The 27,964-nt window shown below is 38.5% G+C and overlaps 1 protein-coding gene and 1 long non-coding RNA gene across 2 annotated transcripts in view; both read right to left on the bottom strand.

Annotated features, from left to right (window-relative positions):
* CDYL (chromodomain Y like) overlaps positions 1-700 on the bottom strand; it is a 103,680-nt gene extending 102,980 nt beyond the window's left edge. Inside the window, exon 1 of the mRNA XM_027451619.3 lies at positions 295-700. Coding sequence (XP_027307420.1) covers positions 295-318 — 24 coding nt within the window. The 5' untranslated portion in view covers positions 319-700. The remainder of the gene's footprint in view (positions 1-294) is intronic.
* Positions 701-1,829: 1,129 nt separating this feature from the next.
* LOC106019911 (uncharacterized) overlaps positions 1,830-27,964 on the bottom strand; it is a 45,275-nt gene continuing 19,140 nt past the window's right edge. The window contains exons 3-4 of the long non-coding RNA XR_003495433.3: positions 18,328-18,376; positions 1,830-6,411 (exon numbers count right to left, since the gene is read on the bottom strand). This is a non-coding gene — a long non-coding RNA (uncharacterized lncRNA). The remainder of the gene's footprint in view (positions 6,412-18,327; positions 18,377-27,964) is intronic.

Below are 27,964 nucleotides of genomic sequence, written 5' to 3'. Positions count from 1 at the left end.
TGTGGCGCGCTCGCCCCGGGGCCGAGCGGCGGCGGCTGTCAGCGCTGCTCCCGGGCAGCGGGGGGACCGGGGGGGGACCCGCGGGGTCCGGAGGGGACCGGGGGGGACCGGGGGGGGCCGCGCAGGCCACGGGCGGCAGCGCTCGGGCTCCTGCCCTCCTTCCGTCCCCCCGCCGGGGGCAGCCGGGCCGGGGCCCTGCCGCTGGGGGTGACACGGGGCCAGGCGAGCCGCGGGCGGGGCGGGGTGCGGCGGGGTGGCCGGCGGGGCCGGGGCCGGCGGCGGGGGGGCTGTTACCTCGTAGAGTTCCTCGGAAGCCATGCTGGGGAGCCTCACAAGGTGGAGTTGGGTGCGGGCTCGCGGAGACTTTGTTTCAGTTGGTGGCCGTGTGGCCTCCTCCTCCCCCGGCTCCTCCGTCTCCCTCCTCCTCCTCCTCCTCCTGTTCTTGCTGCTCCTCTCTTCTTCTTCTTCTTCTTCTTTTTCTTCTTCTTCTTCTCCTTCCTCCTCCCCCTCCTCCTCCTCCTCCTCCTCCTCCGCCCCGCGCGTCTCTCTCCAGCGCACCCAGCAGCCCCGCTCGCTGAATGCCGCTGAGCTGCCGCTGCCGCTGCCGCTGCTGCTGGCGGCGGGGCTGCGCGCACCGCAGCTGCGCAACGCGGCTCGCGCCCCGATCGCGAGCGCGCCCTCGCGCTCTGCTCCCCCCCCACACCCCCCCTCCCCTCCCCTCTCCTCCCCTCCCTCGCTCCGCCACCTCCCGCGGGCGCGCGCACGCGGCGGCGCCCCGCTCACGCGCGCGCGCTCCCGCCTCCTCCTTTCCTCCCCCCCCACCCCCCCTCAAGCCCTCCGTTCCCCGGCCCGGCCCGCTCGCTCCCTCCCCAGGAACACTAATCGAGCGCAGAGAGAGCGCCGCCGCTCCGCCTCGCCGCCCGCCCGGCACCATCCTCCCCCCCCCCCCCTCCTCCTCCTCCTCCTCCTCCTCCTCCTCCTCCTCCGCCTCCCCCCGCTTTGATCTCCCATTGTCTGCCCAGCCGGGGCTCGGGGCCGCCCGCGGGACGGGCGCGGGCTGGTGGGGGGCACATGCACACGCACACGCGGCACCCCGCCGCCCTGCTTCCTCCTCCTCCTCCTCCTCCTCCTCCTCCTCCTCCTCCTCCTCCCGTCCAGGTGAGCGTCTGTCCCGCAGCAGGGAGCTGCGCCCTGCCGCAGAGCAGCGCAAGTTAAAGCGGAGTTCATCACACGCGTGCAGTCAACCCACACACTGACTCAACAAATTTTTGATCAAGTTGCCTCTTGCTTCTATTTTATTTTATTTTTTTTTTGGCCAAAGACTTGCAAAAGCATTTCTCAGAAACGGAGACACCCCTCAATATTCTACTTTGATAAACGAGTTTGGGACCGCTGTCCAGGAGGCATCCGTTCAGAAAATGCCGATCTACTTACGGGATTTGGGTGATTTGTACAGAAAGGACTGGAAATTCCTTTTGGAGATGCGGTTTACCCATCCATCCGTTCTTCGTGACCAAAAGATCACTTCCTCCAGGCCAACGTTCTTCCTCTAGGTGACTGAAAATCTGGCACTGGACAGCCAGATGGACACCATTTCCATAGACAAAATGTCTGCCACCTTCAGTACTTTTGTAATTTCCTAACTAGCCTATGAAGAGTTTAGAACTGGTTGGTCTTGAAACCATTTCTTGAGGTCTTCAAGAGCTGGGCTTAACCTAGGTATTGTAAAAGGGGGCTGTTCAGTGACAGGATCGTTGACCCAAGTATGGGCCTGTGTAAGAAATGGACGTGGTTGAGGTCTAGGATCTCCGTGACTGCCTTCCTCTTGACCCTGAGGTGAGCATTCACTCAGTTTCTGGGCCGTGGTCTGAATCCTTTTTGAGCCGTACACAGCATACCATCATTGTAGCTGTCTTTTGAAGGACAACCTTTTAAAGTATTCTGTAGTCATGTTTTGGCAAAGGGTTGGCAGCAATGGTTGCTGAAGATGTTACTTCACTTGCAAGGCATAAGCATAGAACACAGGAAGTTCTTCTTTTCTTGCCCCCTCTTTTCTGTTTTAACGTTGTAGTCAAACAGATCCTAGGCGTTTTGTTCTTCTGGATGACTAAAAAGAAATACAGTTCATCAGTACTTCTCTATTTTTAGTACTTCATGGAAACAACAAAAGCTCAGAGTTATTACTAATTTTAAATGTTTCAACCACCATCCACATTACATCTTCATTGAAGGACGTTCTTCTTTTACACATATTCATTGCTTGCAGTGCCATTAATTCTTCTTTGCTGCCTATTCTAACCTTTTGTCCTTGTTGCTTTGTAAGACTTCTCAGGTGAATCAGCCATACTGTTCAAAAATACCACGTGATACTGCTGTGGTTCAAGCATCTGAGAGGTACCAAGTTTTGTGACTAGTGTCAAGGTTTTGCATTTGGGTTTTGTTACATTAAGTTTCACGATAGCTTGATCTCTTCTTGCTCTTTCTAGAAAAAATTGAGTTGTCTAAAAGTTGTGTGTGTTGTCTAGATCAGCATTTCCTTCTAATTTTTTAAAGTGTTTCACACTTTCCTCACTGAGGCAGGATGTATCTTTTTTATCTGCCTTTTCTATTGAACAGTCTTTGTTGTTAAAATGAAGCTTTACAGCAACTTTGTAAATGGCTTTATTAACGTGGCATACCGATGTTTCTAGTAAAGAGGTTGTATGGAATACAGTTACTGAGCAGTCTAGGACAAGTGAAAAGCCAGGCCTGTTTGAAATCTGAGAGTAGCAGGGCGTCTTCTTAGAGGTGAGTGAAACAGCCTTGGTTAACCCAGTCTTGGAAAGAATCAGACAATATGAAAAAAGCACAAGTTTTAGCATACAGTGCTTCCAGTTTGAAGAAGACAACTGCCTGTAGTGGCAGTCTTGGCAAATGTCGGGACAATCATTCTTTCAATTAGCAGAGTGAAGAATGTTTAAATGTATGGACAAGGTGCAGATCATGGAATCACATTAATTTAAAAAGGTCAACTCCATTTCAATATCACCATGTGCCACCGAAATGTCTATAAAGATCTTCATTGATGGTGGAATGGCTGAATTTGGGATAGTTATGGTGTTAGACCATAGCTGCCTAAAAGTTGGCATTAGTGAAAATATCACAGAGGTCTGTATTAGATGGCAATGAGTCTACACTTCCAGAATTTGCTCTGACCAAGGCATCTCAGCCATATGTGATATGCAGACATTTATCCACAAGATCATAACTCTTGACATTAAGGTGACTATCAGTAACTTTTTTGATCGGTCATTTCAAGTTTGTTGTTGTTTTTGTTTTTGTTTTTAATTTATATTTGGGAGTAGAACTTGGAAATAAAACATTTAGTAGTTGAGATGTAGTCAGTGATTACCTGAAGGATTTCAAAAGATGTGACTGATAAGGTCAAATGTGATGGTCTACGCTATAGATATTAACTTCTGATCAAATTATATCATGGAATCACAGTATTACAGAATATTTAGGGTTGGAAGGGACCTGTAGAGGCCATCTGGTCCAACCTCCTGCTCAAACAGGGCCACCTTCGAGCAGGTTGTCCAGGACCACATCGAGATGGCTTTTGAAGATCTCTAAAGGGGGAGACTCCACGACCACTCTGGAAAACCTGTTCGATCACCCACACAATACAGAAGTGCTTCCCGATGTTCATATGGAATTTCTTGTGTTCTGGTTTGTGTCTCTTGTCCTGGTACTGGGCACCACTGAAAAGAGCCTGGCTCCATCTCATTGCATCCTCCTTTCAGGTATTTATACACACTGATAAGATCCTCCTTGAGCCTCCTGTTCTCCACACTGAAGAGTCCCAACTGTCTCAGCCTCTCCTTATAGGAAAGATGCTCCAGTCTCTTGATCTTTCTGGTGGCCCTCCATTGGACATTTTCCAGTATGTCCACATCTCTCTCATCCCATGCTACTTTTTCACAGTCACTGAAAAGCCAGTCAGCATAGTCAATGGAATTCAGGGCATGCTTCGTCTCATCTTAGATAGCTGCCTATGTCTGGCCAGATGAATTGCACTTTAAATTTGATTGACTATGTTGGCTGAATTTTTGCTGATTGAAAATATGATACCTATCCTTCAACTGCCTAAGAAAGGTAAGATGAATCCTACTCACATTTGTATGATCTTGTCTTTTTCGTCTAAGACAACTGGATGATTTAAAACTCCATGTTAGCCAAACAACATTGAAAGATTAGGTATGTAGTATATAATATCCATTTGCCCCTAATATTTTCACTTTATATTTTGATCCTATTCCTATTTGCCCTCATCTTAACTCCTAGGATATGGTTCATCCTTGTACTCTGATAGTCTCTTGAAATTTCTATCCCTCTTCCTTTCCCCATCTCTGTCTCATTCTCTTGTCTTCTAAGTGTCTTGGGATATTTAAGTTAAAATAAACAATTACAAATGCTAGGTAAAATAACAACAACAAAACACTTTTATTGAAATCTGTATCTATAATTTCAACACAAAGCTGGGGATTATGTTTCCCATTTTGTTGTAGGGGTGGCATAAACAGAGGTGTTTTCAGTCAGAAAGATGTTTTTTTGTTCCGTGACATGTTGTGAAAAATGGAATCACCTAAAGGAATGGCTGTTAAACAAGACTCTTAAAGTGAAAGTCTAGAAGATGGAGTCTCCTTATTCTCTCAACTACTAAAACATGATTTGCATTGATCTGAAAAACATTGACTTTTGGATTAGATTAGGACAGTAACATAATCATATGTAAATAACTGAAGAAAACAGTGGTAATCATTACTTACACTAATAGATTACTGGTAATTTTTGTGCATTTTGTTATCATCATATCTAGTTCTTTATACAAAAGGGCATAGTTTATTTCCCCAGATTATTGCTTTCAAAAATGTTAGCAGATGCTCCACTGTTTTCTTGTGGACTTCAATAATTTTTGTTAACAAACAATAATTTTTCTTCACAATCTACCCATGAATTGAGCTTGTATTGTAATCCATCATCTACCCATGTAGAACTGAGACAAGAAATTAAAGTCAAAATTGTCAGAGATATCTGCTGCTCCATTAAAAAGGCCTAGATTTAAGTACCTACGATAATATCATATAGCCACAGAATCATAGAATCATTCAGGTAAGCAAAGACCTCTGAGATCATCTAGTCCAACATTTAACCTAGTACTGACAAGTCCACCACTAAACCATGCTACTAAGTTCTTCATCTGCACGTTTCTTGAAGACCTCCAGGGGTGGTGACTCAACCACTTCCCTGGGCAACCTGTTCCAATGCCTCACAACCCCTTCAGTAAAGAAACCTCCTAATATCCAAGCTAACCCTCCTCTGGTGCAACTTGAGGCCATTTCACCTCGTCTATATGTAGTATGTTAAAATACGTTAAAAGTAGCATTTTTATTGATACAAGTTGCAGGTGTAAATACTTCTGCAACTCCATCTGTCTGCCCAACATCTTGAATTGAACCTCTCTATGTTGAATTCTGTATATATTCTCTATATATTGAAGATATATAGAGAAGACATCCTTGGCCATTATGCTTTAAAAATGACTTGCTTAGTATCAAATTAAAGCTCCGTGACAGAAGTAGGACTAAATTATAATCTCAAGGGACAAAATGCATCTTTTATCTATAGGACCTGTGTTTCTTTTCCTGCCTTCTCCTACCTCTTTCACTACCAGCCTTTCTAGTTTTGCAACACATGACACTGGAATCTGAAATACAACAGCTTCCATCACTGCACAGGGACAGACCTAGCCCTGACTATGGGAGCCATGCAGTCAATAGTAATGGAAATCTGATTACTTTGTTTACATCCCTGGTAAATCTGTCTGCCACACATCCCTGATTTATTCGTAGAAGGTGCTCTGTGCCATGAATGAGGCAAAAGCTCCATAGAAATTGTGATGTGAGAAGCTGACTGGATAGTGAGCATGCACACAGACAGTGAACATGTACAGGTATTACCTAACTTTCAAAAAGTTTGTCTGTAAAGCCCCAAACTGGAAACAGAAAAGAAAAAACATCCTGTGCAATCACATTGTTCTCCCTTGCAGCTCACCCCATCGGTCCCCAGCAGAACCTAGACGTTGACATCCACATCGGAGTTTTAGCTACTTCGTTGAATGCCTTGGTCCTATTCACACTGGTGCAATCTTACCACTGTAATGTAGCTTCCATTGCCTTGGCAAGGATGAGAACCGGTTTACAAAACAATTCAGGAAACAAAATCCTACCTTAATGGTTGTGTTGGGATGGAAGCATGGAATGAAGCTGAAGGATGATTTTATCTTTACAGAACTCCTTAAGTGGCTGATCAGCCATAACAGTTTGCTTATTCTCATAGTCAAAGTAATGATCATTATGAAGACTGCATTACCTGAAAATTAAATTAGGGAAAGTCCTCTTAAATGTTTGAAAGGAGACGCCATAAACTAAGAAAGAAGTAGGCTGAGAACTGAGGTAAAAGTGGGTTCTGTTTCTGAAAGCTAGTCTTTCTTTCCTTTCATCTAGAATCTCTAATTTTCCTTCTCATGTCTAAATACAGTTTTAAAGTCACTGATATGTGGAGAGTATAGGCAGCTGAAATTACGTGCTTTCATAGTGAATACAAAGAACCCTACAGATCTTTAAGAGGTAGATATTCCAATATAGCTCATGCAGGATACATTGATATGTGTTCATAAAGAATTTGATTTTTCCCCCAGGTTATGAGTATGACATTTACAAGTTGATTTTTCCAAAACTTAAAAATCTTCAAGATTTTTTCTCAGCATGACAAATCAAGCATTTTCAAAATCCTATAACCAGTGTTGACAAGAGAAAAGAATCTTAGTCCAAGTGACAAAATATTAGCTGTTCTCTGTGGTAAGGGCACGTTTAGATATTGAGAAAGAAAAGGGTATTCCTTTTGATAATTTTAGAAAGATTAACAAACATTGTTTTTTTCCTAACCAAAAGGAAAAATCAAAAGCTTGACTTGACCATTTTTTTTTCCCTTTTTCTTAAGTAATTGAAAAAAAGGAAAACTGGAAAATTCAGAGGAAAGCTCTGTCCTAGAGCAATAGTAAGGCATCATTAGGAATAAAAATTATGAACTTTCTGATCTAACAGTTTTTGCAGATCTGAAATGGGTCAAAGATCTATGGGTTTGTTGGTTTGTTTGTTTCAGTTTCAAGATTTAACACTGTATTTTTCTGTGTCCAGAAGACTAATTTAACATGGTAATCTCAACATATCAAGTAGTGTTGTGATGTTTCAACTAGAGTTTGTGAGAGAATGGCACAGATTGTAATCCTTTCTTTCCTCCAGCTCACAGAAATGCAAAATATTGTCTGAAGAAGATGATGAAGAAATAAACAGCCACAGGGTTGGCTTCTTACATGTAGGTCTGGTTCTTTGCCTTCTACCCAGTACTGGGAATATAGGTCTAGAAATGACCTACTACTTCATTTCCCTTGACTGCCTAGGGCAAGGCTTTCTAGACAGCAGATTAAATTTAGACTTTGTGTAATCATCATGAAGTAGACTTATCTGTTCCACTGTAGCGTAGCCTAGTTCTACCAGTATATCTCACCAAAATTATATTAATATATAAGAATATTATTCCAATCAGTTAGGATTGGAGTTCGAAACACCATTCTTTCAAAAAATAAAAACAAATAGGCAAACTGCCATTCAACATAGGGAGGGGAAAGTAAAGTGTTTGACTTGATTCGGCATTAGACTAGAAATTTGACTGTGAATTCAATATAGTCTGAACTAAAACAATGTTGTTGTCCATAAAGGAAGAGCTGCAAAAGGTAAGGAATCTTTAGTGGGAAAATTAATGAAGTTTCTTGGAGGTGGTTCCTGAAGAGTTCCTTTTTGGGGGAAGTATGGCCCTGTCAGCATATAGCATCGTAAAATTGTGACAAAGTAGAAGAGGAAGTTGTCTGAATGCCCTTCATTTTGTTCCTTATCTGTTGTTGAAGTTGTCCAGAGGGTTTACTGATCTGACTGGTGGTTCATAGATGAGTCAATAACCTTTTGCAACAATCATGGTGATACTAGAGATCAGAACTATTGTTATGGTTTCTTGAGACTTCCTCAGCATTGCCACTGGATATAAAATTTATTATATTTCCTAGGGATAGACTATGACAATATGATCTTTTAACATGGAAGCTTAATTCAACTTGACTTCTCTTCTTAGGTCAATTGACAGATGGAGGTTTTGTAGCTGAGAACTAATAAATCTGAACTTGCAGACTCATTAAATTTCCCTCTTTTCAGGTAGCCCTCACTAACAAAGGTTGGTGCATGCAGTCAGGAGCCTTGTTGTTTAGATTGGTGGCATTGGAACAAAAGGCCTAGTTCCGGAAGTTTGCCTGTGTTAGGATATGTTGAGTTCTACTGGATTTGCTCTGTTAATTAGTAGCAGCTGGTAGCTGGGGATCTTCCGGTATCATTTTTCAAGTTTTGCTGTCAATAAACAAGGGTAATACACTAGTAAACATTTGGTTTTGGCATCAAGCCTCTACATGTATATCATCTTGAGCTGTGTTCATTGTCTTCACACAAGGAAACTGTGGATTGGCAAAGCATGGATACACTTCTATCTATGTCTTTATACACTGCAATGGGAATGACTTTTCTTCTGGAAGGTCAAGCGTTAACACAGGCACATGCCATATCTTTTATTTTGTCATTAATAACTTTTGTGTTGCAGCATAATACTCATTTTTCTTTTTAAAAAAGAATAAAGTCCAAAGCCATGTCTAATCAAACTGAGAAACTAATTAAATGTCAACCATGTTTGTGTATTTATGTCACATTGTACTAATTGAAATTCCACAACTGATCACATCTGTAGTCTGGAAGGAACTCTTGCCATTAACCATTCCCTGTATCTACCTTTTTGTGTTTTACCCTTAGATCACTATGAAGCAGTAAGTAGAACGAGTGAACAAAGGAGATATGAGGACACTCCAGTGAGTACTTCCTCAAGGAGTCAAGCAGTTATCAAGCTGTATTGTTGGCACAACCCAATAAGGAGAAGCTACAAAAGCTATACAAAGAAGAACATACTTATGATGAATATTGTTCTGGGGAAAACAAAAAGCTCCAAGCTGAATCTTTTTAGGTGAAATATTCCTTTAAAGAATTTGTCAAGAGGCATGTATCCAACTTGAAAAACTGTAATCCAAATGGCTTAAATTTAGCAAAGATAACAACATAAAAGTGTCTTATTCCAGAAAGTGTCAAGCAACATTAACTGTAGGCGTTGCTATATGTATTGCCTATAATAAAAACAGTATAACATAGCATGTAACGCACTCCCCAAAGATACAATCTCAGATCAGCACAGGCATGCATAAATACTACACAGTATAAAGATTTTTATAAAATAAATATGGGATGATTCCATTACTCACAAATAGCATAGTTATGAGTTAGTTTTATATGGGTCATCCCAAGTGAGTGCAGAAGGTAACATCTTTATATATCACTTCGTAGTGTTACGTGCTTTCAATATAATACATATATTGGAGAGGAACTACTTGAAGTGTAGGTTTGAAAATCTGAAAAAGAGTACAGTAGTTGTTGTCTCTATCATTTGTACCTACAGAGGTACAAATGATGATGATACCCACTCTAATTAACTTGAATGAACTAATTTAAGGTTCAGACAAGACAAAGACTTAATACCTGTAAAAGACCACAGAACTACTGAAAATTATTTCTGCATATGGAAGCAGTTTTAAAGTGCAATAAAGGATTTTCTACAACTTCAAAGCCTGGAACACTGGCCCCTCCCAAGGGAATACACTTCTTACACAAAGCTCTGCAGAACGACAAGGAAAAAAACATGTCAACCATCAAAAATGTATTACGACAAGTATCACTAATTGGTTGTATTTCTATTAAAAGTATCTAAGTCCAGAGAAGAGAACAGGGACTGTTCATCTTCCTGTCTGTATTTAAAGAATCTTTCATGTGGAACACTTCAAGGAAACTGGAGATGGTATCACAGAAGAAACTTTTCTGCTTCTGCATGAAACAGGAGAAGTTGAGGGCTCAGGGCCTGCTCCAGATCCTATTCTTTGTGTTGGTTGTTCTTGTGTATGCTTGAAAGGTACCAAGGAAAATAATTGCTGAGTTTCATATAGTAAAAGGAAGTATATATTTTTTTAAATGTTTTAAGGACAAACTCCATAAGTCAGGTGATAAAACTCTTATTGACTTTAAAGGGTTTTATAAAGCAGTTTCTAAATGTCAGCAAACATAATTTTACTAAAGGAAAGTATTCATTCTTGGGTGAAGAATGCCTTGTATCCAAGGGGTAATAAACTCAAAAGATGGTAAGATGGTCCGTGCTTTTTTGTTTTGTTTTGTTTTGTTTTGTTTTGTTTTGTTTTGTTTTGTTTGTTTGTTTGTTTGTTGTTTTTTTCAGAGTTGTAAGTTTAAGAGCAGACAGTGGAATCGCTATTATCTTTTACCAGAAACCTGACATGGCATTTTCAGTGTTACAGGACTGGCTTCACCTCTGGCTCCTGACTTGTCTGATCCTGGGCTTGTGTTTGTATGCAATCTTGTTCTTCTTTTATTTTTAGTCAGGAGGCAAGCACTATCTTGTATGTACTAATGCCTATCATCCTGCAGATCTGACTGGTTTCAGACACCTGTTTTTCTTTTGATATTGACAAACTGCTCCCTTAAAAGAAGGCACCTTTATTTAGTAGTTGGAATAAAGCATGAGAGACAAGGGGATTTTAGAAACACCAAAGAGCCTAAGCGCATATTTTATTTAATTTTGGTTAAGGTCCAGCTGGAACCAATCCACTTCATAGGGTTAGGCAGGAATAACATAGTCATGCTGATAGTCATCAAATAGCTTCTCACAATTCTCTCCCCCCCACACCCCAAGGACAGGCAACTTCTAACAACTGACACAATCAACTTTGAAAGAGTATTTCAGGTCAAATAACCTGATTTGCACGAGTGAGTTTGAAAACCACTGGGGATATCAATGAACGAAGAACTTCATTTGGGGAATACTCTCATCCACAGAAGGTTAACCCAGGTGTTTAGACGCATGTGTCTGTCACCTGACAGAACTGGGAAGTGATAATGTACCTCAAAACGTGAAAGTCAAATGTGTTCATTGCCTTGTATATAGTACAGAAACATCATATTAAGGACAGATCTAAATACAGCTTGAAAAATTATTCAAAGGCACACCCACATTTGTCACAGTCACATTCCTATTACATTGTGTAAGAAGAAAACAATATCTGGCAAAAATAAAATAAACAGAGGCACATGAATGAAACAGAATTGGTTCCAATGATTTTAGATTTATCTGGTATTCTAAGGTCTGTTAAAATATGTGCTTGGTTTTAGCATGAAAATGTGACATCAGGAAATATACTAGTTTACTTACAGAAAGTTAAAGAGGAGAATAGCTGTAACTATGTCCTTAACAGGGATGAAATAATGCAATAATTTTTGAAGATATGTATAGTTTCAAACTTCTCTTTCCACTTTCTTATTTATTCTGTTCCATAGAAGCTTTTGCTAGCTTTCATCATGGGTATTTTCTTCAGTAGCGTGAAAGACAATTGCATTCCTAATGATGAAAATGTAGCAGTGAACAAAGTAAGTTGGTTTTAAGCAGGTTTATTTTCTGTCCAGCTGGTTGAGGAGAATTTTCAAACAGGTCATCTAATTTGGAATCTCAGGGAATAAAAGGAACTTATAAAGGTGAAGATTAACATCCAGCCTCTCTGCTATTCCTGGCAAAATGAAAAATATTTAAAAGAGTTTTTGCATATCTGCTAACATCCTTGGGTTTTGAAGAGCTGCCTAATGTAAGAATTTGTTTTCATATTTTAGTATTTTAAAGAAAAGAATTTTTGTTTTCATCAGAACATAAACTTTAAAGCGAGACACCTATGCACATACACATACTTTCCCCTCCACTATAAATAGTCTTCAACATGTAAACTAACGCTCTGCTGATTCAGGCTTCCTGAAGAAATCCAATTTCTATTTAAATCTCATTAGACAATTATAAATGTTCTTGGGAAATAAAAACAAAAATAAAAAGTCTTCACATGGATGTTGTTTCTGAAAACAAACCCTACCCCTGAAGAGATGAGATAATTCTATTCTTCAAGGGAATTTCTAGTTCTGGCTGTTAAGTGTCCACTAAGGTAAAGGTTGATAGGAGGTTAAAAGCTTTGGTTTACTGTGAATGATAATCAAGTAACAATAAGATTTATTCCCAAGCACTCAACTAACATATAAAATCTGGAAGATCAGCAACTCTGCTTAATGATAATTCTTGTAATTTCTTCGGGTGTTTATTTTTATATTTCTTTCTAACCTTGTCTTCCTTGGTACCAATCCTGAATTCCTGCCATTTGTGAAATAAAGATTAATCTAGACTTAAGCTTTGTTAAAATTTGTTGTCATCTTCTTTTCTCCTGCATGCAGGAACAAGTGAATGGATCCCTACATTTTTTCAGGTATTGTTTCCTTACCTGTTGACAGTAGTAAGTACAGAGTTAAAAAAGACTAAGATTGGTGAACCTTGGCTTCCATTCATTGACAGTCCCAGTCAAATCTCATTATGAATAGTTTTCAGGCACTCCTAAATCTTGAGGACCTCATCAGCTACTTAAGGCAATATTTTTCTTTCCTGCCTTTCACAACTGGCTGTTGAGTCTCCTTTAAATAGCATGAACTTCACTTATCTTTTCACTCCTAAGTGAAATTCCAATTTTTTGATTCTACACAGAACAAAACTCTCTTTTTTTTTTTCTTTTCTTTTTTTTTTTTTTCAACTGCAATTTGGGGGATACAAGTTCAGATACTTTCTTATTCAATTTAGACCTCCTATCTTAAATAGGAGGTGATCATTATTTTGATCGCAGGAAAACAGTCCATTAAATTCTGGAGCTACTCAGTTACATGTCAGAATTCACCAACAATACCACGTAAGCCCCTTCTGCTACCACAGGAGATGTTTTTGCTCAGAAAGTATATTTTAATTTAGTTTTGTAACTGCATGTAGGTTAGAGAACATATCTGTTTCAAACCTAACTGAAGAATTCATAGTTGAAAAATCCTTTTCAAATCCATTCTGGTATAAATCATTACTAAGGCTCTTTTCACACTGGATTTTTTATATTTTTGATCTCTATAGGGTGGCTTGAGAAACATGTAGTAGAGATTCCCAGCAGTGTCCAGACTACCAAGCTACTGCTGACTTATGCCAAAGAACCTTGGCATTTCTGGTTTTCAAAGTGTCAATAACATCAGATTTGCTCTTTAGAGATTTTCTGTTGATCTTTCTTTTCTTCTTAGACATAATCTACAAGTGTGTAGACATGCAAGACATGTTTGGTGACACATTCAAAACAGATAATGCAATTCATTCACAGAAAATAATGACACTTGGCAAAAAAGCAAAACAAACAAACAAAAAAACTGTACAATTTTTTCTGATACCTTCAACCGAAGTCTTTGCTAACTGATTCTGGGAAAGAGCAGTACCCACAGAATGTGCTCCTGGAGTGGAGCTCAACAAGCCTTTCAAATGTGTCAAAGCAAAGTGGTTTTGTTTGTTTGTTTGTTTGCTTTCCTTTCTAATTAAGTGGAAACACTCTCTTGGAGCAACTACTCTAGTGGTAGAAACCATCTTCTAAAACCTACTAACATTCACGGGTATTTCCACTGTTAGAAATGGCTCACACCACTATCATTGCAGTGGGCATAAAGTAGTGTTGACAACCTGTGTAGACTGGTGTTAAGTACTCTCTTCCCAATCTACAGGTAAGTCCAATTCTGTCCAAAGCACTTTGCAACTTCCACAAAATTGTTTAGGCTGTGTTTTTGTTTTAGGTTTCTGTAATAACAACATATAGGGTCTTCTTTTGATTGATACACATTCCATTGCAGTGATCCTCTAATGTGTAGACTGACACAAAACAAGCATATTAAGCCTATACCTATGATATAAATTATATAAATCATATATATATTGGTGTCAAAACCACAGCAAAATGAGTATCTTCCTCAATTAGCACACTAGCACAATGCTCTGATAGAAAGGGATGCTAACCCACAATCCTGACAACATGCAAAGGTATGCCTTTTCTACTGGAATCAATGTCATTGTTCTGTCTTATGAATGAAATTTCACTAAGGCTGAAGGTCTCCTACCTCCAGTTCATCCAGTTGATTTTTGGCTCTAGAAATTGAAACTAATCCATAGCTATCCCTATAAACTACTTCTTGCCATTTGCAAGATCCTTGGAGAATATGAATACAACTATCTTTCATTGGGAGTAAGTGGGAAAAACAAATCAGACAAAAAGCTCAAAGTCATTCCATCAAAATTTTGCAGGTTCAAACAGAAATCATCCTACTCATCAATCTGCTTGGCTTTGGTGATATCAAGGGTAACAAAGGGAAGGTGTCCCTTGTAGACTGTTCTAGTCGACCTAAAGAAAATCACTTATGCTGGGACCTACTTGTTTTTGCAACCAGCTTTTGCAACTGATCCAGTTATTTTTGCAACTAGCTGGTCCAGTTTTCTCATGTGACCCAGGCTGTGACCAACAAGATAGTAGTACCATCACCTCTCAGGCTTCTTTGTGAAATCAGGTCAGTTCAACCAATGCTACCAGCCTGATAAGATAATTCTCAGAGAAGTCAGCTCTGCAAATGCAGCTGCCATTTTGCTCCAATCAAATTCGCTTTATGCAAGTACAAACTCTCCAAGCAGACATGCCTGTACAAAGGATATCTTTCCTCCCTGAGTTTGTCAATTTTGATATAAATTACTAAAGCAAAGCCCACCACCTATAAAAGCAGAGTGATTGTTACTTGGAATCATCTTTTGCACGTATTAGGCATTTTCTCTAGTCAACTATTAAACAAACAAACAACAACAACAACAACAAAAATACATTTATAGAATTCATACAAATTCTAAGCACAGCTACAGGAACTCGGTGCGTGGAATTTCAGGTAATTAATATTTAGAGTTATTTAAATAAGCTGGTTAGTACTGACTTTTCCCCTTCTCCCTCAGAGTGAAAAAGAAAGTACTATTGCATTATTCTTAGTGGTACAGAGACATTATAATGAATACAATACAAAGAGTTCTTTTAGCTTTGCAGGTGCCAATAAGCAATCCCAAGGGAATATTCAAGAATCCTTGCTGTGTTTAGTTTTATTACAGGAAAACTGTATGATGTAAGTGCCTTTTCACTCTCTTTCAGCTATGGTACCTTTAGTTGTCCTGCTTATACATACAAAACACCTATGACTCTCCCTTTTCTTAGATTTTCTAATATATTTAAGTAGAGGCTCAAAACAGCTTGTATACTACTTCACATGCACAGGAAATGTTAAAAGAACATTATGAAAGTTTGCTAAGTCAAGAACTCTTAGTTGCCTTAATTGTATACTTTTATAGGCATTATGATACTGTCTTTAGTTATACAATGACTTTTTTTTTCTAAAAGGCAACATTAACGGTAGTGTTTCTTCATCTCAGAATGCTTATTTAACACAGATCTTTCAATTTTTGGTTTTCTAGAGAATTAAACAAACAAACCAAACTCCAAGATCTTTTGTACGGCATCATACAGATTGCAGTACTATTGACAACTATCAGGGTTGAAATTTTTAGTTATTGAAAGGAGATGGCTGCCACTTCAGTTAGTATGTAGCAGTTAGTACTAGTAAGCTATCCATCTCCATATGGTTGACAAGTAGCAGGGAAATAGGGCACCATTTCACGGTTGGTGTAAGTAGATCTAGGACCAGACAGTCAAAAAAAATTGGGACTGGCGGTGTTCCCTGCATTCCCATCTGACTCTGCTGCAACTTCCACAATATTAACTTTTGTTAGTATGAGTAATCATGTAGCAATGCTATAAATAAGACCACCTTGCTGATCTTATTGAACACTACCTCTACAAAATATTATCTAGTGCCTGGTCAGATCCGTGAACTGCATCAACTCTTATTGTGGGACCACAATCGTCAGTGCTGAAGCAAGAAAAGACAACCAGAGAACACATGTTGATCCTTTTCAGTGGCAGTGCAGTGTGGTCTTAAATCCACTTAAGCCAAGTATAAAGCCACATAATGAGACGCCTGCATGTTAGTGATTTTCATGAGTACTTGCCGACACAGAAGAATGTTAAGAGTCAAGAAACACAGGGTCAGGCCTAAGCACTGCCAGGGTGTGCTCTGCTAGGCAGAGTTTTTTTCTCTGTTCACCATGGCTGGCTGTTTACTGTCCCCATCCATTCAAATCTGTCTTTCAGGTCTTTGTTTTCTTTATAATCTTAGGATGACACCATTATAATCTTAGGAGACACCATTGTTGACTTGTTGTCAGCTAATATATGTCTTCAGTTCCACAATTCTTCTTGCAACTCTAGCCTCCCCACTCCCCAGCTCCTGTTCTAATCAGTTTTTGGCTGTGGCTCACAACCAGTTTCCTGCCCTGGTGAGTGTGCTTAGCCATTCCCAGGCTGCTCTTGCTCCCCACACCCTTTTCTGTTTAACTCTCTTCGAACATATGCAAAATCTGTCTCTTCCCCCAGTCCCACTATCAATTTCTACCAGCTTTTTGTCTGCTTCCTTGCCATCTCCCAGCCTTTCATCCTTCAAACCAGAATTCTTGGTCCAGTTTCTTTATGTAGATAGTCTCAGGATCTCCTTCTACTTTTTGTTCTATTTCAGCCTTCCTATTCCCTTGCTATTTTTGTTTCAAATCTCCCTTTCCTGAAGCCGATTTCCTTTTCTCAATTTGCCAATAAGAAAAACCTGTTCCCTGGTCCCCAAAGTCTACCCAAGTTCCCAAGCAATATATTTCCAAGCTTTTGCTACGTATTACATTTCAGACATTTCTTTTTTTTCTATGTTTCATATGAATTCTTTCCTTAATACTGACCTGGCAGTATAAAAACACTGAGAACACAAAGAATGGTCTTCCTGGGTTTAACTCTGTTACCTGCTCCTACAGTGCTCTACAGCAACCTGGAGTAGTGGCAGGGATTTTCCAGCTTAGCACATGAGTGTGGAAAAATTCCTAAGAGACTGTGGCTGTAAAATTATGACCAAGCACTGCAGAGCATGTGCAAAGAATGGGTTTCATGAAAGACATCATTGTGACAGTTCATCAGGGAGATTAAAAAAGGTTCATCCCTGACACAGATGCTATTTAGTTGCCAAATTTTAAGACCTTCATCCACATCATTAAACAATTATGAGCTTCTCAAAAAAAAAATAATTTTAGTATTTTAAGTAGTATCACAACAATTTAAAAAAATACATTAAAAAAAAAAGCATAATTTAATAACTGGTAATCTATTTGTTAGGTCCCTCTGAATAAAACTGGGAAAATAGTACATGATACATTATATATTTTTCCAATGAGTTTTTAAAAAAAGCTTGTTCATATTCATCTAAACTTGTTACTATAATGGTGAGAGGGAAACATTCCTTTAGTCACTAATAATGGTGTTTTGTGGTTTTATTTTTGGAAATATTGTATAGCTGTTTGTCACAATGATTTAAAGGCTAACTTATTTTATTTATTTTTCCATAGCTGAGAATATACAGACTGTCATTCACTGCATTTCATCTGAGATGGTTTCTTAAAAACCATCCTGGCTTCTTCAGATCTTGTTGACTTGAGATTACCTGATTATCATGTTTGTCTTTACAGGTGAAAATTACCTATTACGCCAATTAGTTATGTTTTTACTTGCTATATAGACATGTAAAATAACACTCACTCTTAAAAGGAAATTTCTTACTTGGGAAACAAAAGGGTGTTTATTTTTGGTAGCCTGATAAATTATAGCTTATGTGGTATTTTCTATTAGAGTTTCTCTAATGACTTATAAACCTGTTAAATAATTTTAGACAAATTTTACAGAAGGACAGAGTTCTCAGAGCTCCCTAAAATGTAGTGGAAGTCAGCAGCAAGGTAGGTAATCCAATCATATTACTGCTGAGAGAAAGTCATGTTACTATGGTGTGAATTTTTAGGAATAAAGGACCAAAACTCATAGAGAAGCAAGCTTCCTTAGTACTCCCCTTGCTCATGAAAGAATTTCTGCATAGTTTAATGCACATCTCAAGTTATAGAAAGTAAATTTTAAAATGTCATCTTTGCTGTAGGCTGCCACAGTAGTGGCGTGACATGCTCCATTTTTTTCCCCACTTTTATTTTACTTCAAAAAACATAAAATCCATCTAGATTCAAATCTGGACTTACCCTTTTCCAAAAGGTCTGTTTCAGTTCGTGTTTCTGTGGGAAATTTCTTCTGAAAAAAAAAAAATGTTGTGGTTTCTTTTCCTCTGTGTTAGAATAAAACTAACCAGATCTAACATTCCAGTAATTTTGAGCAAAGACTTAAAATTTGGCAAGGTTGTTACCCTTCCATGGAAAATTCACTCAGTAATTATTAAGCCAAATGTCATTCTTTGGAAAAGCCTAGAGACAGTTGCTAGCTAAATATGATAAAGACTCTATCTGTACTAATACTCTTCTTTTTCATAGCTTTGTGTAACTTACCCTCCAAAGCTTCTTGGCATATTTTTGCCCAAAGTTATAGGAAAACCTAAATTCAATTTCTTCTAAATCTACTGCTTCTTGTTGTGGTATATATTGTATTTCCCTGCACATAGAAATGCTCATAGTAGGAAAACAATCCCTTCTTTGCTGTCAGTGATTCCCTAGCATCAACTTCAATCCTGTATTTTTTTGGTATATATCCAAATTTATGGGCTTTTTTTTTTTTTTTTTTTTTTTTTTTTGTACTATCATTTTTCAGCAAGTTTAAGTATAGGTACATCTCGCATTCAGTAAGGTTATAAAGAAACACTGTTTAGGCTGCAGTTTAGTAGCTAAGCTTTGTGGCAATCATTTTCCATTCTTTTTAGTAGTGTTGTCAATGAGGATTTGTAACTGGGATTTACTTGAGGGATGTCACAAAGAAGCTTCCTGCTAGATAGTGCATTGTTAGATTTGTAACCGAGGCCATCTGTGACACCAGCATTCTAATCAGACAGGTTTATCTTTCTGATTGCATAGGATTTTTTGTGTGTTAACTTGTCTATCTGAGCAATTGGTTCAGGAGAGCTACCCCAATAAAGAGTGGATTCCACAACATTAGTTTTACTTGTTCATAGGCTATACTGATGTTATTTACACGATGCCAGTCAAGATTCTTGTACTTTAAAATATATACCTACTTTATTGCAATGTAGTAACTACAGAGCTGAGGAATGAAGAAGAAAAGAGGCCTACATGCATACATCTAATTGAGAAAAGGTGAAATGTGTAGTTTCCCAGGTCTGGAAGACTTACTTGCCAGCACACCATCACTTCAAGTTCTGCTTCTCAGATCTCCAATCATATTTCAACTCTTCTTGTTGCCAGAAACTTGAATTAAGGTAAAATACCACAGATTCTTTTTAAACTTCAGACCACGTTGCTGGTCCAGGTTATAACACAGCCTCACAGAAAGTCATATTAGCACAAGTGAACTGGGCATATAACTCCTCTGCAAAAGCAGGAACAAATTGCCCAGGGCAGGGGCGGATAAAAGCACTTTAAGCTGGTTTGGCCACCATGAGAAAGGTTTGTACAGTAAAGCTGAAGAGGGACTACAGGAAAGAACACAGTAACTAATAGGCTATGAGACAAACAACTCCGAATCATTTGCAGTAAGAGGACTGTATGGGAGAGACCTAGATTCTTTACTTGATTTCAAATGGATAGTAGCTGAGAAAGGGACCTCAGCCCCTTTGGAGTAAATACAAAATAGCTCATACATACCAATAGGCAATGCATTGAATGAAATGAATGTCGATGGAAATGAATAAAGATTTTCACATTAGTTCTTGGGGGCTGAGACAACCTGTCTACCCTGGTGTGTATTCACCTTCCCTCCTTCAAAGTCTATCAGTTTTCTAAACAGTTTCACTATCAACAGGGAATTTAAAGCACTCTCAATAATAAAATCAGCTATTTCCTGAGGAGAGCTACACCTGAGGAATGCCTTGTGTCAGAACACATGCAAATCTGAAAGATGTACTGTAGGCATTGGATATTGGAAGTGCCATAATCAAATGTTCAAAGTTTTTACAGCTAATTTTGCTTCAGTCCCTAGCATTTCATATTGTTTTCAAGACAATGCATTTAGGTATATAAATAAAGCATCCTGATTATAAAAATAAGTTCATTTGAGCAGAGAGGCAAGTGAAAGAAATTATCTTAAACTTGCACTTTTAATTCTTTCCTTCCCTAGGCACACCAATTTTTAGAATAATCTGGGTATGCACACTGATTGTAAAGCATTTTGAAATATTGGCTCTTAAACCTGAATCATTGCTTTCAGGGCAAATGTTCCTGGAGGAGCTCCTGTAGAATGCAAACAACACACATAAAAACTTTAAAATGGCTAGACTCGAATTCACACTATCCAAGTGCTATTTGGTTTGATGGCTTCAGCATGTTACTGTAAGCCACATATTTATTCCAGTATAAGCCTGTCTGCAAACACTTTGGCTCATAACTGGACTCCACACCTGTTGTGTATTTACAAATTATTTTATTTGGGTCATCACCTGGATTTGACTCCCCTCTCCTTTTCCTATTCAATTTGGAGTCCTGTGGATGGATTTAAAACCATCCATGAGGAGGCTCAGCATTAAAATTTGGATCAAGATAAAAAAAAATATAATATTATGACACTGATGTCACATATGTATTTTTAAGGAACAGTGTTTTTAGAGTGTCTTGATAAAACCATCTCAATTTTTTGACTTTGTCTGTATCCCCAGTAAATTATAACTGTAATACTGCAACAGAGAAAGTAACAGATGCAGGTAATCACCACAATTCACCTTTGTTATATATGCTTATTAGGGACAATAATAATAGGTAAGTACGTAATTTGTGTAGTTATAATTTGAGGTATTTTGAAAATGAGCATCATTTGTATCTCATGCCATTTCAACCACTCTCGTATGTGCTCAGTCTTATCCACAATGGGACCTCAGCCCTCTCATTTTGGAGCTGAAAACTCATTTCCTCAGCACAACATTAAAGCATTTCTTGATCCCATAACCACTTATTCCAGAAGCAAGGAGACAAAGAGTATCTATAGTTCCACAGAGTGCAAAGGTCATCTACCTGACTGCAAATATATTGCGCGGATATACCCTATAACATGATGTGACACGAAAATAGGGAAAGGGAGAAACTTTCTACTTCTTCTCTGATAGAATGGCCCCCACTGAGATGATCCCTCACATTCTTTTTTTCCTGGGGAGTAATGTAATAGCCTTTGTTGCTTGGCACACAACAATTAGATACACACTCAGGTCTGTAACTACAGCACCATTTTATTCCAGTATCCATTTTATTCTAATATTCTTCTGATACTAACTATCTTTCAGTTATGAAGAAAATTACCTGTCTTCAGATGGATGCTCAGTCTTAGCAGACTACAGCAACCATGTGAATGACATTCTTTCACTTTCTTAGACTATTCCAGTGATGCTATCTCATGTCTAGAGAACATACCTGACTAGCAGCAGCATCTTTGCTGTCTATCACAAGTCCCCTCAATGGACTTCCATTGCGGAAATAGTGTAATGCCTCTATTTTTAAATGTATAGCTAAGAGACTTTGCCCCTTGGAATATGTGTTAGTCCACATGGCTCTTGGGCACACACCAGTTAAGAGTTCCTAACGAGTCTGGTAAGGACCGAGTCTAGAAATTAATTAGGAGGATATTCTTTGTAGTGGTCAGTACTCTATTGACTACAGGAGAAAAGGAGAGAAGTAGGGTGAGAACTTGGCAGTCAGTAGACTTCATTGATTAAACAGAGCTTGTTTCTTATGATCTACTTGTAGGCAGCCTGCTTGAGGTCACTGAGCTTTAAAAATGACTGTTTTAAAGCTCTAATTTTGCAAGCTCATCTGGTAGGTTGATTCTTGATAACACATGTAGCCCCATTAACAGCACAGGAATTTTGTGCAGGTGTAAGAACCTTCCCTAGAGAATCAGCCTTGTAGTCAGCTGCAAAGCTCATTGTTGAAATAAATTATTTTTCAGTTACAAAGTATGTAATTATCCTACACATAATAAAATTCTCTGTACATCCTTTGGAGAATTCTGATCTATTCACTGGAACATGTTGATTTCTAATGCCAGTTATAAAATCACAAGCACTGACATCACAAATAATTATAGAGATGAACTGAAATACAGTTGTAAAAAAAGCTAATGGGTCATGGGTGTGCCGTTTCAGTAGTGCTGGTAGATAAAATGTGTTTGTACTATTTCAATCTTTAATTAGGGGGAATACAATTTTACTGAGAACTAGACTCATTGTGGAGTTTGAATCTTTTTCTCAGTCTTTTCACTTCCCAGAGGGAGTGAAGACTGTCCTTTTTAAAGTGGATAGGAGCCTCCTTCCTCCTAGCCTGGCTTAGTCATTTTCTCTGACTTTGCAGAATTGTGACTTATACAAAGTCATAGAGAGCCAACGTCAGAGCTGCAAATAGTTCTTGCATTCTGATCTGACTATTAGACTAGTGTTGTAACAGTGCATTGGATCAAAGGTAGGTGTGTTCTGAGGAGCCTGTCTTATCAGACATTTAGTAGATTTTAATACCATGTTGCATGCTTATGGAGTAAGGTTCCTTTGAGAAAGGTCTAACTAACAAGCAATGGGTAAGTTACTTATTAAAAATGCACTAAAAAGATCACGAGCTATTCTTTTATAATTCCCTAATATTTTAGATACGATCTTTGGCTAAAGATAACAGAAAATGCTTCAAAAATTCCCAAAGTATTTTTTTCGTCTGAAAACAGGATTTGAGATTCATGAAAAAAAAAAAAATACATAGTCTCAATTTTCTGCCACATAGAAATTAACTCAGGATATTTTTCAGGCAACTCAGTTACATTTCATTTACATTTCCTACAATAGATGTGGTGAATGATTTGCCTATGAAGATTTCCCAAAGTCTGTGAAGATTTCCGTAACATCCAGATGGTCATTGTAATCTTATCTCTGAAATACAACCAAAATGTTTTCATCATATTTATCTTTGGCCAGGGCCTGGTAGCCATTACAAGTAACAATTACTACACAAATAAGAAAAAAAAAATGATCTGGCTTCACTTCATCTCATTTTAGTTATCTAAAAGTTAGGTATTAACTCTGAGCTAGTCACATAGGTCTCCCTTACAATCAAGGGGTAGATCTAGGAACTTCAGTAAGGGCTCAGTCAATGCCTTCAGACATTTAATCTGCATTTCAATTAATTATTCTTGAGAAGTGCCAGTCTCTCCCTGTTGACTATAGAGGGAGCCTTGACAACTTAGGTAGAGTCTGGCTTTTACATGACTGATGTTAGTGAGATGAATCCCACCCTTACAGGAATCAGAAAGACAGCAATATATTGCTTCCTAACACAGCATCTTCTAATCCTTTTGTGGGTGTCGCATTGGCATATTATTCCAGCTGTGTTGATGTTGGTAATTTTTAAAAATAAAAATAGCACAGAAGTATCCATAACTAGAAGCCTTGCTGCTTTCACAGATGTGTTTTGCAAGACAAATAATAAAAGTCCTTACCCTGTTTGCTTTAGCCCTTTATATTTTCAATCCCCTCCAGTTAATTTTGAATTCTTTAAAATGAGTTTTTGTAAGGATATCAAATGATGGTGATGATTCCAGTTGCCTTCAAGAGCTTCAACTAAACACCTGCATGTGTGCAATGTATGGAACTAACTTCTGTGAATATTAACTTCAATATCTATGTTTTTTTTGTTTGTTTGTTTGTTTGTTTGTTTGTTTTTTAACTATTCTGTACATCTGAAGCCTATCCAACACAGATGATGCACTTGTCTCAAAAAATGATGACACAGAGATGTCTAAACTTTGGTCTGCCAGGGATGCATTATTATTCCATGTATTGATAAGTCAAAAACATTGTAGAATAGTAACATATTGTCAATTGTACCACTAGACTGTGCTTGGGCCTAATATGTTAGAGTGAGAGAATTAAGAGTTTTATCACTGATCTCTCTGTAAAAATAAAAATGGAATCAGAATTAGGATTTGTCTGAATAGAAGTAGATGTCAAGTGTGTGTTTTTGAGCTTTTTGTCTAGACTTCTTTTATATTGAATGGGAGAGAAAATAACACTCCTAGATGTGATTTACTTAAGCATAAAGTATGTATCTAAAATAGGTCAAGTTAATTATTTTCTGAAAGTTCATTTCCTTCCTTCCTTCCTTCCTTCCTTCCTTCCTTCCTTCCTTCCTTCCTTCCTTCCTTCCTTCCTTCCTTCCTTCCTTCCTTCCTTCCTTCCTTCCTTCCTTCCTTCCTTCCTTCCTTCCTTCCTTCCTTCCTTCCTTCCTTCCTTCCTTCCTTCCTTCCTTCCTTTCTTCCTTCCTTCCTTCCTTCCTTCCTTCATTTCTAGAGTGGTAGCAGTATAACTAGCTCAGATATAAAAGCACTTATTGTAGAATTAAGTGAGATTGATCATAAACCCTGCTGAAGAATTAGGGTCTCATTATTAAAGGTGGGATTTTGACAGAATCTGGTGCGTGTTAAGGCAATAGGAGAAACATTAATTCTTGTTATCCTCTGAAAAGCTAAATCAATCACTTAGTGCTAAAGGGGACTTTCTGGAGCACAGAACCTGTGTCAGAATATTTTGATGGGATGATGACATATAGAAAGGCAAGATTTATGATTGGCAAAAAATCAACCAAATTGTTTTCTCTATTCAGTTTCTGAGTACATGCTTGTATTCCATGCAACTTTCATATTCTCCCTGTAGCTCTCCATATGCTGCAAAAGGTCTGTCAGTTAATGATGAAGCAGCAGTCCATCATAGGCTGGACAATAAGAGAGACTCATGAAACAGAGAGTATATGGAAAACAAAACAGATTTTGTTGTGTTTACACAGACAGACATGGAAGCTTTGGTCAGTTAGGACAGACAACAGTACTCTACTCTGCATGTTTTTATTTATTTTTCTTAAACTTAGCATGCCAAAGAAGCTGCAAAGAAGATTAATTAGATTCATTTTGGTGACACTGAGCTATCTGTGACATGTGGGTATGAGATAACATATCAAGAAAGAAAGTCAATAAAGAGACTGGTTTATTTTAAAATATATTGAAATTCACATTAAAATCAAACCCAATCAGGAAACTTCCTTGAAACGTCACTAAAAATAAGGGTACTTAATAATATGAGAGGAGTAACTTGGAGTGTATTTAGTGCATCTTCGACAAGCAATTGCAATTTTTCTGCATTATGTTAAAATCTGGACAGTATGTATGAAATCATGAGGACCAGTCCCTCTACTATTAGAATTACTTTTACACAAAAACATTGACCAGAAAGGAACTAATGAATAAGTTACTTGAAGTTGTATATTATGGATAATATTGACTGAATAATTTCACTACTTTAAAAGCCTGGAACAGGAATAGTAGGGAATCATCTACTGCTTTTACCTGTCTTCCTTTCTTCAAAATGTTACGTGGCAAATGTTATAAGGAATACATGAGTATTCCGATGACCTAATCTTTGACTCTGTATAACACAAGCTAAACCATATAATTCTGCAGTATCACCAACATCTTAACATCTCTTTGAGACATCATGTTGAAAGATATCTAACTCAGACCACAAGTGCCAAAGAATGAAACACGTCCTTCTAATTTGCTGTTAATTTTCAGTCAGTTAAGAATAAAAATAATTTTTAAAAAGACATACTTTCCAAGCAGCATATCTAGTATCAACTTCAAACGTTAGATTTCATTATAGCCTTTCACCAGACTCCGATGCTCACTTGCTTCTGCATCAAAGACTGGTATCTGCCTGCATACCTGAAACATCACATGGGAAGCTTATATTTACTTAGTTGTTATGACTCCTGTGTCCTCTTCCTAGTCATTCATTCCAGAAAATGGTCTCTCATTTTAGCCACTCAGCCTCCAGATTTATTTCGAAGAAGAGAAGATTAACAGTTTATTGCTGTGTACAATTACCTGACTGAAGGTTGTACAGAAGGTGACTCTACACTCTTCTTGGAGTTGCACAGTGTAAGGATGAGAGGCAACAGACATGGCATGAAACTTGGGAAATTCTCACTCAATATAGGAAAAAGAATTCTTGCTATGAGGGTGGACAGACACTGGTGATGCCCAAAGAGATTGTGGAATCTCCACCTCGGAGGCATGTGGGACCTGGCCAAACAAAGTCCTGGAAAAGCTGTTTCACCTGGGCCTGCTTTGAGCACAGAGCTGCACTACAGACAACTGGTGGTTAATTCCAGCCTGTGTTCTGTGATTTAGTGATGCTATATATCTGATCTTGATTTTGCAGGTTAAAAATTCATGTTTTATGTATTAACCATTACCATTTCCTCTGTGGCAGCACCAAGGACCCCTCAGTAGCGCCAAGTATCCCACACCCACTAGCACTGCTGTGGTGATCATTTGCAGGGAATTCCTTTCAAATCTATTATTCGATATTAGAAAACTCAAAAAAAAACAACCAAACAAAAACAACAAACCAACCCTCATGTAGGTCATTTTATTTAAGAGATATGGAAGAAAAGGTTGGAATAATTGTTCAGTTCTAGACGGGAGCTGACATACTGAGAATTAATGAAAATGTCTTGAAAAGTGGGAATATGCCTGCAAGATCTTCTTTAAAACAAGGAAGGTATTCTTGATGTGATAGCAAAGAATGAATCAGTGGAGACAGTCAAAAAGAAAATAAATCTAAAAAAAATGGTCTTTGCAGTGATGGTATGAATATTGTTTAGAGCAGAAGAAAAAAAAAAGTTGTAGTGTTTGAACATAAAGATTATGAACACTTGTAAAAGAGTTATAATTTTGAAGTTATCTACAAACTCCAGAAACAATATGTAAGATGGAAACTTAATCTGATGTTTCAACCTAAAAAGCTTCCTGTATCACCTGCATGCACGACAAGCCTGGCAATCACATTATTCACAGCAGTTCTAAAAGAGGGAAGTTGTAAGGACTAACTTGTAAATAGAGAAGGCGGTGACATGCTTTAGTTACAATGCATTTGAGCTGATAGCTAAGAGAGCATGCTGAAGTTGAGAGACAAGCCAATGAAGTAAAGGTATTAATTTTGTATCTCCACAAGGAAATGGTAGTTAAACTTTAGCTTGTGGGTGAAACTACTGAAACAAAGGCAGAAAGAAAAAAAAAAGTCAGAACTTCATGCAGTTATCTATGAAGGCAGATGATCCTTGAAAATACATAGTAATGGAGTGATCCGTAAGAGAACTCCAAAAGGACAAAGTCATTGAAGTCACTGAAGCTAAAGAAGGAAAATAATTCAACAGAAGATTATGGCTATTGTGTTAAGGGCAAGAGACAAGCATGGATGGCAAGGAGAGGGCACTGATTTTGAGTCTTAAGCAGATGTAGGTCAATATGGTAATACTGACTGTAACTCTGATGGAATGACAAGGTGAACTGAAAGGTTCTGAGAGGTCAGCTGCACTGAAAGGAAGTTGGAATCAGAGCATGAGACTCCTGGCAGCAATTGCGGACAGCATGATCTTAGAGAGTGGAAAGAAGGGGAAAAGATAGGATTTATTTTTTTTTTTTTAACTTGGGAGAAAATAAAACAATTTTATTAGGAAAGGAAAGGTCAAGAAAATGGAGAAGTGATGAAAAAAGCAGGCAAGTAATATGAGTGGATAAGAACACCTCCTGATCTGCAAGGGAGTCACTAATGAAGTCAGAGAAAGTCATCAGACTAGAAATCTTAGCATGAAGAAGACGTAGTTGAAGTAGAGGAAGGACAGGTTAGCCAAATTATGG

This window comes from Anas platyrhynchos, chromosome 2 (assembly GCF_047663525.1).
Source record: "Anas platyrhynchos isolate ZD024472 breed Pekin duck chromosome 2, IASCAAS_PekinDuck_T2T, whole genome shotgun sequence".
NCBI classification, from domain to species: domain Eukaryota; kingdom Metazoa; phylum Chordata; class Aves; order Anseriformes; family Anatidae; genus Anas; species Anas platyrhynchos.
The sequence above is the reverse complement of the archived record's forward strand: the minus strand, read 5'-3'. Positions and strand labels throughout refer to the sequence as shown.